The 15,424-nt window shown below is 36.8% G+C and overlaps 2 protein-coding genes across 9 annotated transcripts in view; one reads left to right on the top strand and one right to left on the bottom strand.

Annotated features, from left to right (window-relative positions):
• ORC4 (origin recognition complex subunit 4) overlaps positions 1 to 6,042 on the top strand; it is an 89,463-nt gene extending 83,421 nt beyond the window's left edge. For 4 of the 7 annotated variants that reach the window (XM_054562561.1, XM_054562557.1, XM_054562560.1 and 1 more), the window contains 4 exons: positions 1,685 to 1,793; positions 2,768 to 2,863; positions 2,949 to 3,016; positions 5,455 to 6,042. In XM_054562561.1, coding sequence (XP_054418536.1) covers positions 1,685 to 1,793; positions 2,768 to 2,863; positions 2,949 to 3,016; positions 5,455 to 5,643 — 462 coding nt within the window. In that variant the 3' untranslated portion in view covers positions 5,644 to 6,042. The remainder of the gene's footprint in view (positions 1 to 1,684; positions 1,794 to 2,767; positions 2,864 to 2,948; positions 3,017 to 5,454) is intronic. The other 3 variants (XM_054562559.1, XM_054562558.1, XM_054562563.1) reach the window with 1 other exon arrangement.
• A 2,830-nt stretch (positions 6,043 to 8,872) lies between these two features.
• Positions 8,873 to 15,424, bottom strand: part of ACVR2A (activin A receptor type 2A) — a 91,983-nt gene continuing 85,431 nt past the window's right edge. For both annotated transcript variants that reach the window (XM_054562511.1, XM_054562512.1), the window contains 2 exons: positions 13,453 to 13,583; positions 8,873 to 12,524 (listed from right to left, as the gene is read on the bottom strand). In XM_054562511.1, coding sequence (XP_054418486.1) covers positions 12,330 to 12,524; positions 13,453 to 13,583 — 326 coding nt within the window. In that variant the 3' untranslated portion in view covers positions 8,873 to 12,329. The remainder of the gene's footprint in view (positions 12,525 to 13,452; positions 13,584 to 15,424) is intronic.

The raw sequence follows: 15,424 nt of genomic DNA, 5'->3' as shown, positions 1-15,424 counted from the left end.
AATCCCTATTAAGATACCAATGACATATTTCACAGAAATAGAACAGACATTTCAAAAATTTATATGGAACCATAAACAACCCTGAATAGCTGCAGCAATTTTGAGAAAGACAGACAAAGTAGGGATCACAATACCGGACATCAAACTCTACTACAAAGCCACTATACTCAAAACAATCTGGTACTGTCACAAGAACAGATCCATAGACCAGTGGAACAGAATAGAAAGCCCAGAAATAAGCTCAGGTGTATATGGGCAATGAATATTTGACAAAGGGGACAGAAGCATAAAATGGAGCAATAATAGCCTCTTCAACAAATGGTCTTGGGAGAGCTGGACGGCTACATGCAAAAAATTGAAATTGGATCATCAGCTGACACCGTGCACAAAAATAAACTCAAGATGGATAAAAGACTTAAATATAAGTCACAACACCACCAAAGTCCTAGAGAAGAACATTGGCAGGAAACTCTCAGATATCCCACGCAGCAATTTTTTTACCGATATGTCTCCTAAAGCAAGGGACATAAAGGAAAGAATAAACGACTGGGACCTCATCAAAATAAGAAGCTTCTGCACGGCGAAAGAAAACATCAGCAAAATGAAAAGGTAGCCGACCATATGGGAAAATATATTCGCTAATGATACATCAGATAGAGGTTTGATCTCCAAGATATATGAAGAACTCGCTCGACTCCACTCCAAGAAGACAAATAATCCAATCAAAAAATGGGTAAAGGACCTGGGCAGATGCTTTTCCAAGGAAGATACAGAGGGCCCAGAGACATTTGAACGGATGCTCAGCATCACTAGCCATCAGAGAAATGCAGATCAAAACCACAATGAGGTACCACCTCACACCGGTCAGAATGGCCATCAGAAACAGATCCACAAACAACAGGTGCTGGCGAGGCTGTGGAGAAAAGGGAACACTGGTACACTGTTGGTGGGAATGCAGACTGGTGCAGCCACTGTGGAAAGCAGTGTGGAATTTCCTCAAAAAGCCGAAAATGGAACTACCTTTTGATCCAGTGATTCCCCTTCTGGGACTATACCCTAAGAATACCAAAACGCTGATTCAAAAGAACCTATGCACCCCAATGCTCATAGCCGCACAATTTACAATAGCCAAGTGTTGGAAGCAGCCTAAGTGCCCATCCGTAGATGGTTCAATCAAAATAGTATGTGACATTTACATAATGGAATACTACGCAGCACAAAGAAAAAAAGAAGTACTACCTTTCAGGACAGCATGGATGGAACTAGAGAGCATTATGCTAAACAAAAGAAACCAGGGGGCGAAAGACAACTGCCATATGATCTTACCTATAAAGGGAACCTAATCAACAATACAAAGATGCAAGGAAAATAAGACCAGCAACACAAAGAAAAACAACAGAGACAAGAGGGACGGAGGGAGGGGTGGGCAGGCTAAAAGGAAGGGATGAGTCAACATATAGCAAGGACTCATGGACAAAGGTAAAGTCGGGAAGGATTGAGGGAGGGAGGGGGAGAGGGGGGCAGTTGAAAGTGGCAGGGGGAAAGCAGAGACAAATGTATTTGGAAAAATAAATTTTAAAATTAATAATAAACACTTTGTGAAAAAGAAAAGTTAAGTAATATCCCCAGATTGCCAAAGGAAGTAAGTAATTGTTTATTGTTTTTCTGCTCTCCATTTCCCTAGATGCTTGCTTTAAGTCATATAACAACATCACACCCATTTGTGACTGCCGCAGATCTGATGGAGGCACACCAGCTGTGTAGCATGGACTCTAAAGCAAATATTGTACATGGTGAGAAACCTACTTAATTAATACAGGGTCCAGTAGAGGTAAGGGGTGCTTGAGTGTGGTTAGTAGGGCAGTAATATGGGTGTAATAATTTATAGTTTTAATTTAAACATGTCACCTAAAATTTCATATACTGTCCTTGAGTGTGATAATTGTTATGTTACAGAATTACATGCTTATAATTTTGTAATAAAAGATTTTATAATAAAAAAGGGGCAACATTTGTGCTGAACCCTGTAGTTAGTTTATAGGTTTGAGTTTGTATAAAGGGGTGCTTTTCAAAATTATAATTAACATTAGGTATAGTGCTTTATATACAGAATTCTTTTATATCCACTCTACCTTTAACTCAGCCTTTTATAAGGTGTTTTCAGTACCAGTTAAAGGTAAATAAAATTGATACTCTTTCCCCACCTTCCCACATTGGGCATCCCGCTAAGACTGTACTTCAGGTGTTCTTACTGCACAAAGTGCTGTTGAAGAGCATTCACTTTTAGCCATTCGGGGGTTTACTTTCCCTTTTGAGACTCAAATGAAATCAAATGTACCTTCTCTCCAGGAAAAAAAGATTTTGGTATAATTTCCAGGGATTTAGGATTTTCTGAATAATCAAGAGCCCTGTTTGATTTAAAGTTACATAATGACTGATTGTGCTTTAGTTTTTTGTTTTTTGTTTACTGTGGGCCATATGGTAAGTGCTTACTAATATTGTCGCTAACCCTGCTAACATCTCTGTAAGTTTAGAAAGATCCTTACTTCATTGATATGAAAACTGAGCTCAGAGAAGTTGAGTAACTTGCTTAAAATTATATGGATAGTGTTAACTGAAACACATTTGAACCTCAGTTTTCTTGACCTCTCCCCACCCTTCAAATCCATGATCTTTCACTGTATCATTCTATTTGGAGGTCAGTTATTTCACTCTTATTTATCAGTAAATAAAGTACAATTCATAGTTCGTTTCCCTTTTACTATAGGTCTGTCAGTCTTGGAAATCTGCCTTATAATAGCAATGAAACATTTAAATGACATCTACGAAGAGGAGCCCTTTAATTTTCAAATGGTCTATAATGGTGAGATGAGACTTTGGTAGTTTCTCTCTGACTCTACCCCACTGCTTATTTGAAGGCACTAACTTTGTCCTTGCTTTCTGTCCAGAGTTTCAGAAGTTTGTTCAAAGGAAGGCCCATTCTGTTTATAATTTTGAGAAACCTGTTGTCATGAAGGTAAGACCTACTGTTATTTTTCTGCCGGCAGGTATATTTTTATATCCATTGTCCAGTTGACCCTTGAACAACATAGGTGTTTTAACTGTGAGGATCCACTTATACAAGGATTTTTTAAATAAGTAGTATAAATGTATTTCTCTTCCTTATAACTTTATTAAAATTTTCATTATTCTAGCCTACTTCATTATAATAATATAGTATATAATACCTAGGATGCACAAAATATTTGTCAGTCAACTTTAGTAGTAGTCAGTTTTAGTTGAGTCAGAAGTGATATAGGGATTTTTGACTGGGGGTAGAAGGTTGTTGGTGCTCCTAACCTCAGCATTGTTCAAGCATCAATATTATAGTTGCACTTTTATTAATTTTGAAGTGTTGAATTTTGAAGCAAACAGCCAGGTGTTGTAATTTGTAGGGGTGTACTGCCCTCTACTGTCTGTTCGTAACACTTGCATCCTGAAAAGTAACAACAGTCTGTGAAATGCATTGTTATACGTAGCACTTTGCAACCCAAGGACTGGCTCTTAAAAATTTAGCATCAGAGAGAGACAAAAAATGCTGATATGAGCCATTAAGAAACAAACAGGCAGAATCCCATTGGCTGGTGAGGACAAAACAGAGAACGTTTTATCAGGGATCAGATGAGGCATGAGTTTTAAAACTTGAGGGACTTTATGCTAGTGTAGCATTGTCCATTTGAAATACAATGTGAGCCGCATTGTGTAACTTTAGATTTTCTAGTAACAACAAAAAAGAAAAAAGGTGCAAGTAACTTTAATAATAAATTTTATTTAACCTAATATAACAAAAACATTTTAATCTATAATCAGTACAGTTATTAATGAAGTGTTTTCCTTTATTTTCTTTTGTGTTGTCTTTGAAATCCATTGTGTGTTTATACCTATTTAATTCACTAAATATCCATTGGAAATACTTCCTCTTTATAGTCCATAAAATTTTTAGCTAAAGAAGTAGACTTACATTCTGAAATTGTTCTAAACATACTTAAAACTTTCTAATTGAGTCAAGTGTCAGATTTTAAATTGAACTTAATGACAATTAAATAAAACTAAAAATTTAATCCCACATTTCAGATGCTCCATATTAGTGGTTATCTTACTGGACAGCACACAGCTCTAGAGAACTTTACAAGAAGAAACTTTTTTTTTTTTTTTAAAGCAGTGGACCCATATCTATCCATTAGCATCCCTTACAGATTGTAGTAGTCAGAATTTTATTTCTTGTAGCAAGCAAAAGATGTTGGGGCGTTGCTCTTTCTTCACAACAACAGGAAAAGTATTTAGCACCCTGCAGGTTGGGTCTCTCCGCATTCCTAATGTCCACTTCTGTCTTGTAGTCATAGTGTGTGGGAATTGTACGAGTGGAAAGGGTTATCTGAACATTTAAATTCTAATGAATTTCTGTATTTTAAATAAAAAAGTAGTTTTGCTGCCTAGAAATATTTTAAATCTCCATAATTGTATTCATCCCCAGCCTCTTGTATTTTTGTATATTCTCCTTTTTAGAAATGGTATTTGAGCTATTTCTCTTTTCATCAGAAGAATTTTTGATATATAAAGAATATATTGTAATGATATTTTTCACAATAAAGCAGTAGGAATAGAAAGCTCAAAAATCAATTTCAGTGTGTCATTATTTAATGGTTGGTATGTCATGATTTAATGGGATTTTTTTTCATACCCTCATAAAATACCTAAAACAGTAATCAGAGTTAAAAAAGGCATAATACATGAGGTAAGAGGAAGTAAACAGATAAGAGCCCTATTAAGATGGGGAAGATGGAAGAACAACTTTCTGATAGCTCGTGGCAGCCTCCTTAGGGAAACAAGAACCTGTCCCTTCTTCATCCCATTACCAGTCTGCTGAGTCATGTATTTATTATTTATAGGATCGGCTGAACAGACCTGATGCACTCTTGGGGGTCCTTTCTCCTCCCTCATCTTTTGCAGCTGTATTAAACTTATGCAGCAAAGTCTTAGAAAGCTACAAACAAAATAGTGCAAATGTGAAGACCCAGGGTAATAACTCAAAAAGTACTAGTCTTATCAGATCTTAGTGTTTTTGTAGAGAACTGGAATCCTCCCTTAACTTCAATTAAGGAAATATGATACAGAACGAGATTAGGGGAAAAAAAACATGTTGTGCAGACTGGATTAAAATTTGTTCTGTTATGTTCAACAATGCAGGGAGAGATAACTATATTGAAATGGCTTCACCTGATATATAAGTTTTTATGAAGTTGATGGAGAGTTGTTTTTGAACCTTACTGATTTCTATTAAGGCTTTTTTTGTTTTGTTTTGTTTTGTTTTTGTTTTGGCATTCTGCAACTGACCGAAACCCTTAACTGCTCTCTGGGTTAACACTGTTCCTTTACTTCCACTACTGAACCTAAACAATTTCTTTCATTTTTCAGGCTTTTGAACACTTACAACAATTAGAATTAATAAGGCCTGTGGAAAGAACTTCAGTAAATGCACAGAGAGAGTACCAGCTGATGAAACTGCTTTTGGATAATACTCAAATTATGAACGCTTTGCAGAAATACCCCAACTGTCCTACAGATGTTAGGCAGTGGGCAACATCCTCACTAAGCTGGTTGTGAAGCTGGTGGCTTCAGTTATGGAGTTTCAGGCAAACTTTTCTGAAGAACTAAAAGCCGTTGTCCTTTAACAAGATATGTTATTACATTTTCATATATTTATAGGTGATTATTTTTGTATTTATGGGGGAATGTTACACATGTAGTATATTCTTGGCTGTGCCATGCCTTTAAATCATGAGCAGTTAACATGATTTGTATTCCAGGTAATTCAGTCTGTGTTGTAAGAAGTTCAAAAAAATAAATATGACTTTTATAGGGATTGAACCCTATGTTTAACAGTTGTGGAGTATTTGTGTATTACATTTGAAGTGTTCATTTGGCCCAGCAGTTGATGTTTTTATAAACCTTAAACAAAGCAGTAAAGAAACAAGGGTAAGTGGTGAGATGTAGTAAGTAACCTGTTGGTACAGTGAGAGGTGCTGTATTTTTTTTTTCTTCTGAACCCATGGGAATTTCAGATTCCATGCCAGACCCAGCCAGGTCATCTAGTTCAGAAGACCAGTTTGGCTAGAAGATGGTTCAAATGGAAGACAAGACCGAAAGTTTGGATATTTTTTCCCAGACTTCTCAAAATGTGGCACTTAAACTGTGTACAGAAGAATCTCTTGAAGGACTTTTTAAAAATGCAGATTCTTGGGCATATTCTATCCAAAAGAGCCAGAATTTGTCCATTCTTTAAGAGGTACTTTAGGAAATTCCTGGAAAATCACTCCCACAAATAATGGGGAATGTTTGTCAATGTTAACTAAAACTATTTATAAGTAAATCCCTAAGAAGAATGTGAAAATGTCAGCCAAAGGATCACCTTATAAATTCAGGGATCCATAAAGTAATGCAGCTATATGTTTAATGTGAAATTTAATAAGCATTCATTAAGTGTTAATGACTTTATTTTTTTAAGATTATTTGATTGCCTATTGTTTTCCTGGAAGGTTTGCAGAAGGCAGTGTCACTGATACTGTTCAGTTCATTGTACAAGTCATACCTCATCGGCTTCAGAACTCAACAAATCCTGTATTCGTCACATTTTGACGAGAAAAAAACGTTTCAGCACTCAACATTTGCTGGGGACTCGTAGCACTTCCTGGAACTTGCATGAGTCACAAGGCCACCCCACAAGAGAAAATGCTTTCTCACTTGTCATTTGAAAGATTCATTTGGTGCTCGTTGGTTTTGGCACTTGTCACAAGTGCCTGAACGAATTAATGAGTACCAAGGTACCACTTGTAACTGTCAAAGGCCATATGATATTTCCATACTGTTATTTACAGATGAGAAAACTAACATAGTAGAAAGAGTCCAGAATCACACCGGCAGGAAATGACAGACCATGGTTCAAATCAGATTTGAGTGACACCAAAGTCCCTGCTATTAAGACTTGAAGTTCAGTAATGGTTCTTTACCATGTATTTTTTAAAGAATGCTTCAAGAAATGATTTACCTGGTTTTTAAGAAATCTTACATGTGGAATAGAAGTCTCTGTGCATAATAAAAGTAGCTCTTTGTAGTTACAACCTATTGTTTTGCATACGTAGCTATTCCTTCCCTGCCCCGTCTTCAGGTACTGTCATTTGCTTTCCGCAGTCTCACTCAAAGGCTTGTGTACTAGTTCTACGCAATACTTGAGAAAAAGTTCTAGAAAATATTTTGTCAAACTACTTAACATAGTAGCATCACTATTACTAGAAACAAGCTTACACTTGAGCTAAAATTGTCCCTTAACTGTAAAAATACCTAAAGAACTGACTTGAGGATGACAAGATTTTTGTTAGATTGAGATGCCATTAAAAAGCTGAGAGCCTTCATCTGCCTCCCTGGTACACACGAGCTACCTGAAGATCTATCAGCATTCATGTATACAGATAAAAAACTAAGTAGCAGGTGGGTTTTCATATTCAGTGAAGCAGAAACCAAGTGAGAAAAAAAATAGGTTAGCAAAAGTCATACAAATGAAGTGTATGTCTACATTCCAAAGTCATTTTTTGAGGGAGGGAGGGAGGGAGGGAGGGATGTTGATTTTTCTCTTTCCATGTTCGCTGATACAAAGCAGCTAAAGTGTACTTAGAAAATGTTTAGACTGACTTCATCTATTAAATTCTTAAACTATCATCAAGATATAAACCAAATCTGAAAAGCTCTAGTAAAAAGCTTTAGAGGATAATGTAAACAAACTTTGTTGAAAGATACTTTCTTCATTTATTAGAGGAGGAATCTAGTAGCCTTTGAACAGCACAATCAAAAACCAGCGGGAGGAGTTGAGGTACTGCTTTCCGGTGTGTCATCAGTTGGGTCAAATACACTCCTAAATGTTTTTAACAAGCATCATCAACTCTTCAGATCATCAGCTTGAAAAACAACATGTGGAAGAAGAGTGTTAGTGAATTTAGTGCAGTTTTTACTCATGTGATTCCCTCAGGTGCTCTACCAAAAACAGGATCTTACAAAAATTTTTTTTTAAATTTCCAATTCATGTGCACATGCATGTGAATGGCTCTGAGAAACTAAACCTGCTGTCCAAACTGACTGTACCATAATGCCATATATGTTGAGGATATATTAACTTCCTGAAGACTGTTTTGCAGAACGGACTATGGAAAACGATTCCAGTCTTTCTGTAGATTCCACCATGGTTTGTACTTTCATTTGATTTAAAAGACAATGCAGATTATTTCAAACCACCCTAACCTAAATCGTGCCCCTTCCTTCACATTTACCCTGAAACAATTCATTGGTATGAACAGTGACACTGCGTGTTACAATGTGGGTTTTCCACTCCCTTCTTCAAAAGCCACACTATAAACAAAACCTTTACAACATTAAAAATGTCCAAGGAAGCTAGCTCCCACTTACTGTTACCCTGTATGAGAATACCAGAATTCCATCTAACTGGCAGACAGGTTACAAATTGGTAATACAGCTTACATCTTTCATGACTACTTCCTAAGCCACATTTTTTTCCTATTTCCATGTGAAAAGGTAACTAATGCTGCCTAGCCTCCAGCTTCATAAAACTGGCAAGACAAATACTTCAGTGGGAATCTGCTTAGACAACAAAGGAGGGAATGTCACAACTGACAAGCCTCTCTGCACCATTATCCCCATTGCAAATCTCAAGGTTTGAGACTCACTACAAATTACAAAGCTCCTATTCCCCTCTTAACATAGCTAAAGAAAAAACTGCATATGCAAATCATACCATATTCATTTTTTTTTTTTATTTAACTTGGGGATGGAATGGGGATAGCATACATTTTATTTGTACAATATTTAACAATCGTTTATCCAAGGTGGGGTTTTATGGGGCTTATTTTTTTTAGCTTTTTGTTAAATACTTGCAGAAAAAATAGCAAGTACAATTTGACAGTAGTACAACAACCTGTGTCCAAAACACTGACAAAAAATACAGAGTAAAGCTAAAATAATTGCTTTCCAATATTTTGAGAGGTAACAAATAGGATATGGGTTGAGACTGCATAAAAAATGTACTGCTGGTTGAATATCTGAGGTAAATGATGTTCAATCAGGATGCTACTTGTATCATTTTGCCCATAAATCAGTAAATAATTTTATGCGCAATATACCAAATGTTCCTAAAAAGTAATTTGTAAAGATAAAAAAGAGAAACTGGAAAATATCTGTGGTGGAGCAGTTTTCTTAAATAGTAATGTTTATTTCACCAAACTTTCATCTGGCCAGGGTTTCCTACCATCTGCACTTTAATTAAATGTAGCTGTTAACGTAGGGGTGAGGAAAGGAGGAAGAAGAGGTTCTTTTAATTTGATGATACATGATTCTTTTTTAAATTCCGAACTTGGGGTTGTTTCCTGATTGTATTTTCAAAAACATCACCAGTTCATGGGACCAACAATTGTGAGGCACAGTCTCCGTTCTAGAATTCACAAGGTACCTGTAATAAACATTCAAAGGAGAATCACACATCACATGCTAAAAACTTCCTAGCATCTGAAATACACACAAGAACTGTCAGGGAATAGACTTCGAGTAAAGCCAAACACTGGTTATTCCATCATCAGTCCTATGGCAGTTGATCGTAAAGCGTCCCTTAGATGGAGATCTGGGCAAGGTAGAGTGTAAGAGCAGCAGTTCCAACAGATATCAGAAAGGCAAAATACTAGACGAATCGTAAGGAGCACCATACACATGAGGAAAAAATTATTGGGGTCTCAGTTCACCCCAAAACAAAGTCATTTTTCTCATTCTTTGATCTTTTTTGAGTATCCCTAGTTCAAACTTTTGTTAACTTGCCCACTCTGCACCTACTGTAAACAAACATAAAAATGCCCATGCAGAAGAAAGTTTTAACAAGACTGGGTACCAAGACAGGTAGTCACTGGAACGTTCTTGTTTAACTGCTTAAAAAAGTTTTTCTGTTTAGTTCTCAAAAGGATACAAGTGTTAAAATTGGTTCCTTAAGTACAATACCCAGAATTCTGAAAATTTTTTCTAACATGGAGAAAACTTTATCTTGTGAATAACTGGTCTTATAAAATTTCTCTCTGGTGCACACATAAGTCAAATATTCATACTGTTGTTTTGATTGGATTTTTAACCCTTTAATATCCAGGTTAAATGTTTAGAACATGTGTAAATTAGTCTTCAGGAGATGTAAATGTTCATGTATGAACTATTCTCATTATTTTCCTTTCTTGGTTAGTTTCAAAGTGGGAGCAAAATCAAATCAAGAAATTGAGAGGCAGAGTACTTTTTGAAATAGAGAAGTGAACTCAACATTGAAATGGGAATTCTTGAAAATAACTTGGGCACATGATGTGAAAAGAGAACATTCTGCATCGTGTGTGGTGCACAGACAACAATGCTTTTATTTCTCTCCCTGCTTAGAGTCTGGTGACCTATGTATTATTTATAAATAATATAACTTATTTTTCCCAGAGTAAGTGCATCTTATATGTAAAATGTACTGTGTGGTTAGGTATCCATCTGATAACACATTTCACAGTGAGCTGTTAATAGTGACATGTAAAAATTATTTTGTAAAATTAATGTATGGATTTTAAAATGACCTGACAAAAAGTACATAGCATAATACTGGCTGTTTGTTGGTGAGTAATCTAAAATTTCAAGAAATTAATATTTTACTTTGGCCTGTATAAATTTGAGAAAGACTCCAATTGAATTCTAATGTTATGTTGTTTTAAAAAGCACTTCGGCGCCTACCAACAATTTCATTTTCTTATCAAGGATAAGGCATGAACTATCTTAATAAAATAATGTTAGAGTTAGTTGTGAGAGCAATTTGCAGGAGGAGGCTAGGCTGCGTTTCCTATATCAGCATTGGTTACCTCTAAATGTCATTGCATATTTTAAGTTAAAAATTTAACTTGTTATCCCTGATTTGTTTTAAAGCAGTAACATCTGAAATCTGTGCTTAAAATTTACAGTCTCTATCCTAGGATAATTCTTTACATATCACAGACATCAAATATTACTCTGACAAGATGGCACCAAGCAGAAACATGGTGATAAATGTTCCAAGTCTCAAAGCAGAGAGTTAGGAATTCTGGGTAATGACACTTTCCTGAGGTGATCCTAAAACAGTGATAAAGAATATCCCACACACTGTTTGGTGAAAAAACAAAAACAAAACCAAAACACTACAATTTTACATACATAAATAGGAAAAAAATCTATTTTCAAAGAATAAAAATGAAGAGCTTTCCAGTGTCACAGCTCACTTAAAAAATTTTAAATCATGCTTTAAGTTTTCAAATTTCCCCAAACACAGCACACCTAAAAAAATACTTAGGTAACTATGCAATATTTTGGGAACTAGATATAAGATGAAGCTTTAAAACATGGGAAGAAGGGGAAAATGACACCATTTTTTTCAACAACAGCACTTTTTTTTTCCCTTAAATTGCAAGCTAGCACAAGAAAAGCTAAAACACTGCTTTACGAATGGCCATTTACTGTTGGCACTAAAGCATAGCTTACCTTTTTTTCTTAAATAACACAGTGAATTTGTAATACCTTGTTACAAAACATGGATCGATTTATTATTCAAATTTTGTTAGTGTTTTCAATTATATAATTTAGCAACCGTGGAACTGAGGTATACCTTGTTGAGGGAGGTTAAAGTAATGCTTGGAAGCCTCTTTACTGTACCCCACTTTGATGACTTTGTTTATGTACACAGAACAGCAGCACACTAAACATTCACAAGCTGTGTCATATTGGCATTACAATAGTCATTTATAGAAACACAACAGCAAATGCAGTAAAAACAAGTTACCCTTTTAAAAATCTGAAATGAAAAGTTTTTGATTTAAAAAAAAAATAGCAGTAGTTCATTTAAGGAATTAGTGTCTTCTGACAGACAATAAGAAATCTGAAGTCAGTTTTCAAACACTTGATTAGCCAGGTCCAAAAGATCCTTGATTTGGAGAGGGCCACATTCTTCATGTACACGTTTGCAAAAGTTTATAGAGTTCGCAACGTTTCTCTTTAGTCTTGTGTCCTTCACATCTCTGCTACAGGCAACGCCGTTAAGTCTCCCAGAGCCACAGTTTTAAACGAGGGTCTTCTTTTCGACATGTCCAGGAGACATCCTACTCATTTCACACAGAAAATAAACTGTAAGCAGTTTCATTAGCTTAGCAGCTCCAGTTCAGAGTCCTGTTTTCCAATGTGTACACATGGTGCAACCATCATAGACTAGATTCTTTGGGAGGAAAGTCAACATTTGTCACCATTGTGACCACTGTTACAATGTCCTCTGTGGTAATGATATTTGTTAGTCTTTGCATCTGAGTGATTCTTTCACCTACACATCCCGCTGATAACCTGGCTTCCGCGTCATGATCCCAACATTCTTCTATCGTTTCACAGAGCATTGCCATTCCCTAAAAACAAAAAACATCTTTAAATACCACAGCAATTTTTGTTTTCTATTATGAAAGAGAATAAAACTTCATAGAGAAATTGCTCTCTTTGTGGGTTTAAGAAAGTATCAAGATCAGCAAAGTCTGATATTTTTTGTCAATGTTCACTTTTGAGTATTGTATACAGGAAGATTAAGAAGAACACTAAGAAAATTTTTTAGCACTGGAGACTTGCAGTGGGCGATTAATTTTTTTAATTCCCAAAATCCCTACCCACTGTTCATAAACCAAGACATTTCAGTGCTAACCTTTGAAATGGATTCAAAACCAAGGCTAAAGGAGGTCTACCAATTTTTAATCATTTTCTTAGTTAATCATCAGCATTTTCTCTCTTGCAATTAAATAAAAAGGTTAGAAAGCTATCCTTGAGAATTCTCTACCTAGTTTTATCCATGTTTCTCATTATAACTAGACTGAAATAACCAGGGTGATACTTTCCCATCCTTTAACTATCTAGTCTCTAGTTTTAGAGCATCCTTAAGAACTTGAAAATCTTCCAACCCCAAATCAGAAGGCTAAAACAAATACCCATGGAAGGAAAAAAAAAACAGGTGTTTCACGTAGGAAGGTGGTGATCAGCAAGGTCACCTAACCATCCGCAGGCTCCGAGCCAGGGAACTGCTTTCCTGCGCCAGGGAACTGCTTTTCTGCGTACGCTTTCCCAATCTGCACAGGCCCAGCAAAGAGAGCCTGGTGCAGCTCCGACTTCACCGTCTCCCTTCTATGCGTTACGCAAACACAGCCCTGATTTTGTTTCTAGAACAGAATATCCCGTACAAAGATCACCTCCCCAGAAAATCATTCCAGAAGAGAAATGTGCAGAGGTATAAATCATTCCCCTGAAATGCATTTTATTGGAATTTCAAGCAAAAAGCAAACCGTAACTTACAGCATGTTTCTGCCAATAATCTCTTAAAACAGGCCTCTTTTTTTTATGCACAACAACTTCCTGCATGTCTTCAAGAGATGGATGCTGGCCAATTTCCTCCTCAAATGGCAACATGTACTCATCCACAGGTCCTAAAATATGGGGGCGGGGGGGGGGAGGGAGATTTGAATCATGTTAATTCAAATCTTCCTGACTTCCAAACTGGAACAAACATTCTAAAACACTATAACCTTTTCCCAACTGTTACATGCTGTTAAAGACAGGATAGAAACATACTCAACTGGACTTATACCATAGTGTGACACAAACTCTCATTTAGGGGAAATCAAAAAGTCTGATTTGGCAGGTGACTCTGCTAAGGATTGTGCAAGGAGCTCTCTCACCTACTGTGTGAGGAAGGCCTATCTCCATTTGTATACAGGACATAGGGAACCGCTGATATTTGCAAATACAGTATCCCTTTAGGGTACCCACCCCTCTCCCAATTCAGATCAGACTGTAAACAGTGGTGCTGCCATCTCTGAAGACTTTGTGTTCAATCTGTTATAACCATATTTATTCTATGAAAATGCTCAAACTCCCAACATGCTCCACATGAGAAATTATGTACCTCAGAGTCACACCTCCTCTCTGCCCTCACAAGAGCTGACAAAAATACACTTAATTTTTTAAAAATCATACTCTCCAGGATTCCCAGCAAGTCAGAACATGCCTTCACAGACAGGCAAGATTTATTCAACAACATAAATGATTCCTTTTTTTAAGACCCACTCAAACAGGAACATGCAGTTAGGAGTTAACTAACATCTATCTAATGAGAACGTCCCCTGACCAGAAACTTTACGTATGTTATTTACTTCCATTTTATCGTCACAGATTGAAGGTGGCATTACATCTATTTAACAAATAATAAAGAAGCTCAGAAAAGTTCCATAATTTGCACAAGGCATACAGCTAAGTGGTGGAGTTGGAATCTGAATCCATCTGAATGAGGTCTGTGCTTTCAATCACTGCGCCGTCTTCCCTTGACAGAAACCTGTCCCTCATCAGCAATGTCAGTGCCCAGATGTGTCTGTACGTAAATATTAACCTTGTAGTAGCTCTTTAAATGCACATAATACTTCTGGATAGAATGAATATAAGTTGTAACAGTCCTGAAGGAGGCCCTCTACCTCCACCCCCTCCAAATATAAGAATCCTGGATGCCCAGAGAGGCCGTCTCTGCTGGGACACTTCCAGTGACAGAGGACGGGCCTTCCATGCACCGGCTACTTAGAGCCACTCCGCAGGGCAGCAGCACTGGCACTGGCTGGGGAGAGCTCGTAAGAGGCGTGACTTGCAGGCCACAAGTCGAACACACTGAATTAACAAGATTCCCATGGGTTTGGTGTACACATTCCAGTTTGAGAATCACTGAATTGAATCAACAATTAGCTGTCAAGAAATTTTAAAGCACTCACTTTAGCAACATTCACGCTGCTTTCTGTGCTTCAAGTTCTGCCTCAGAGCTAGAAATGCCCGACTCTGCAATGAAGTGCTTCACAGCACGTGCCAGGCATTTGAGAAACATCAGCATCCTGTAAGAACTCCCCTATAAATCCTCCTCCCCAATAACAAAGCAATTTCTCACTTCTCTAAATTCCCATAGCATTTCCTTACATTTATTTCGCAGGTATTACATTTATACAGAGATACTTACTGAATACCTATGCACCAAGCACTGGGCTAGACAATCCACATTTACCTTACTCTAGAATTAATAGACTAGGAAAAAGGTAATCACCTTAATGAAATGGTACATTACTGAATGGCAGGGCCCTGTGTATCCTCCATAAAGCCATAGCCAATGGTTTGCTTTGGAGAGTTCACTATTAATAAAGTTCTTACGAAATATACTTTCTTATGATGTCTGCCATTTCTTCTACTTCCGCTTCCATAAACATCCATAATAAATGTACTTCTTCTCCCATTT

The sequence above is a fragment of the Pteronotus mesoamericanus genome, unplaced genomic scaffold, assembly GCF_021234165.1.
Source record: "Pteronotus mesoamericanus isolate MK-2021 breed Mesoamerican mustached bat unplaced genomic scaffold, CSHL_Meso_final scaffold_651, whole genome shotgun sequence".
Lineage (NCBI taxonomy): Eukaryota > Metazoa > Chordata > Mammalia > Chiroptera > Mormoopidae > Pteronotus > Pteronotus mesoamericanus.
Note: the sequence above shows the minus strand (reverse complement) of the source record. Positions and strands in the feature narration are given on the sequence as shown.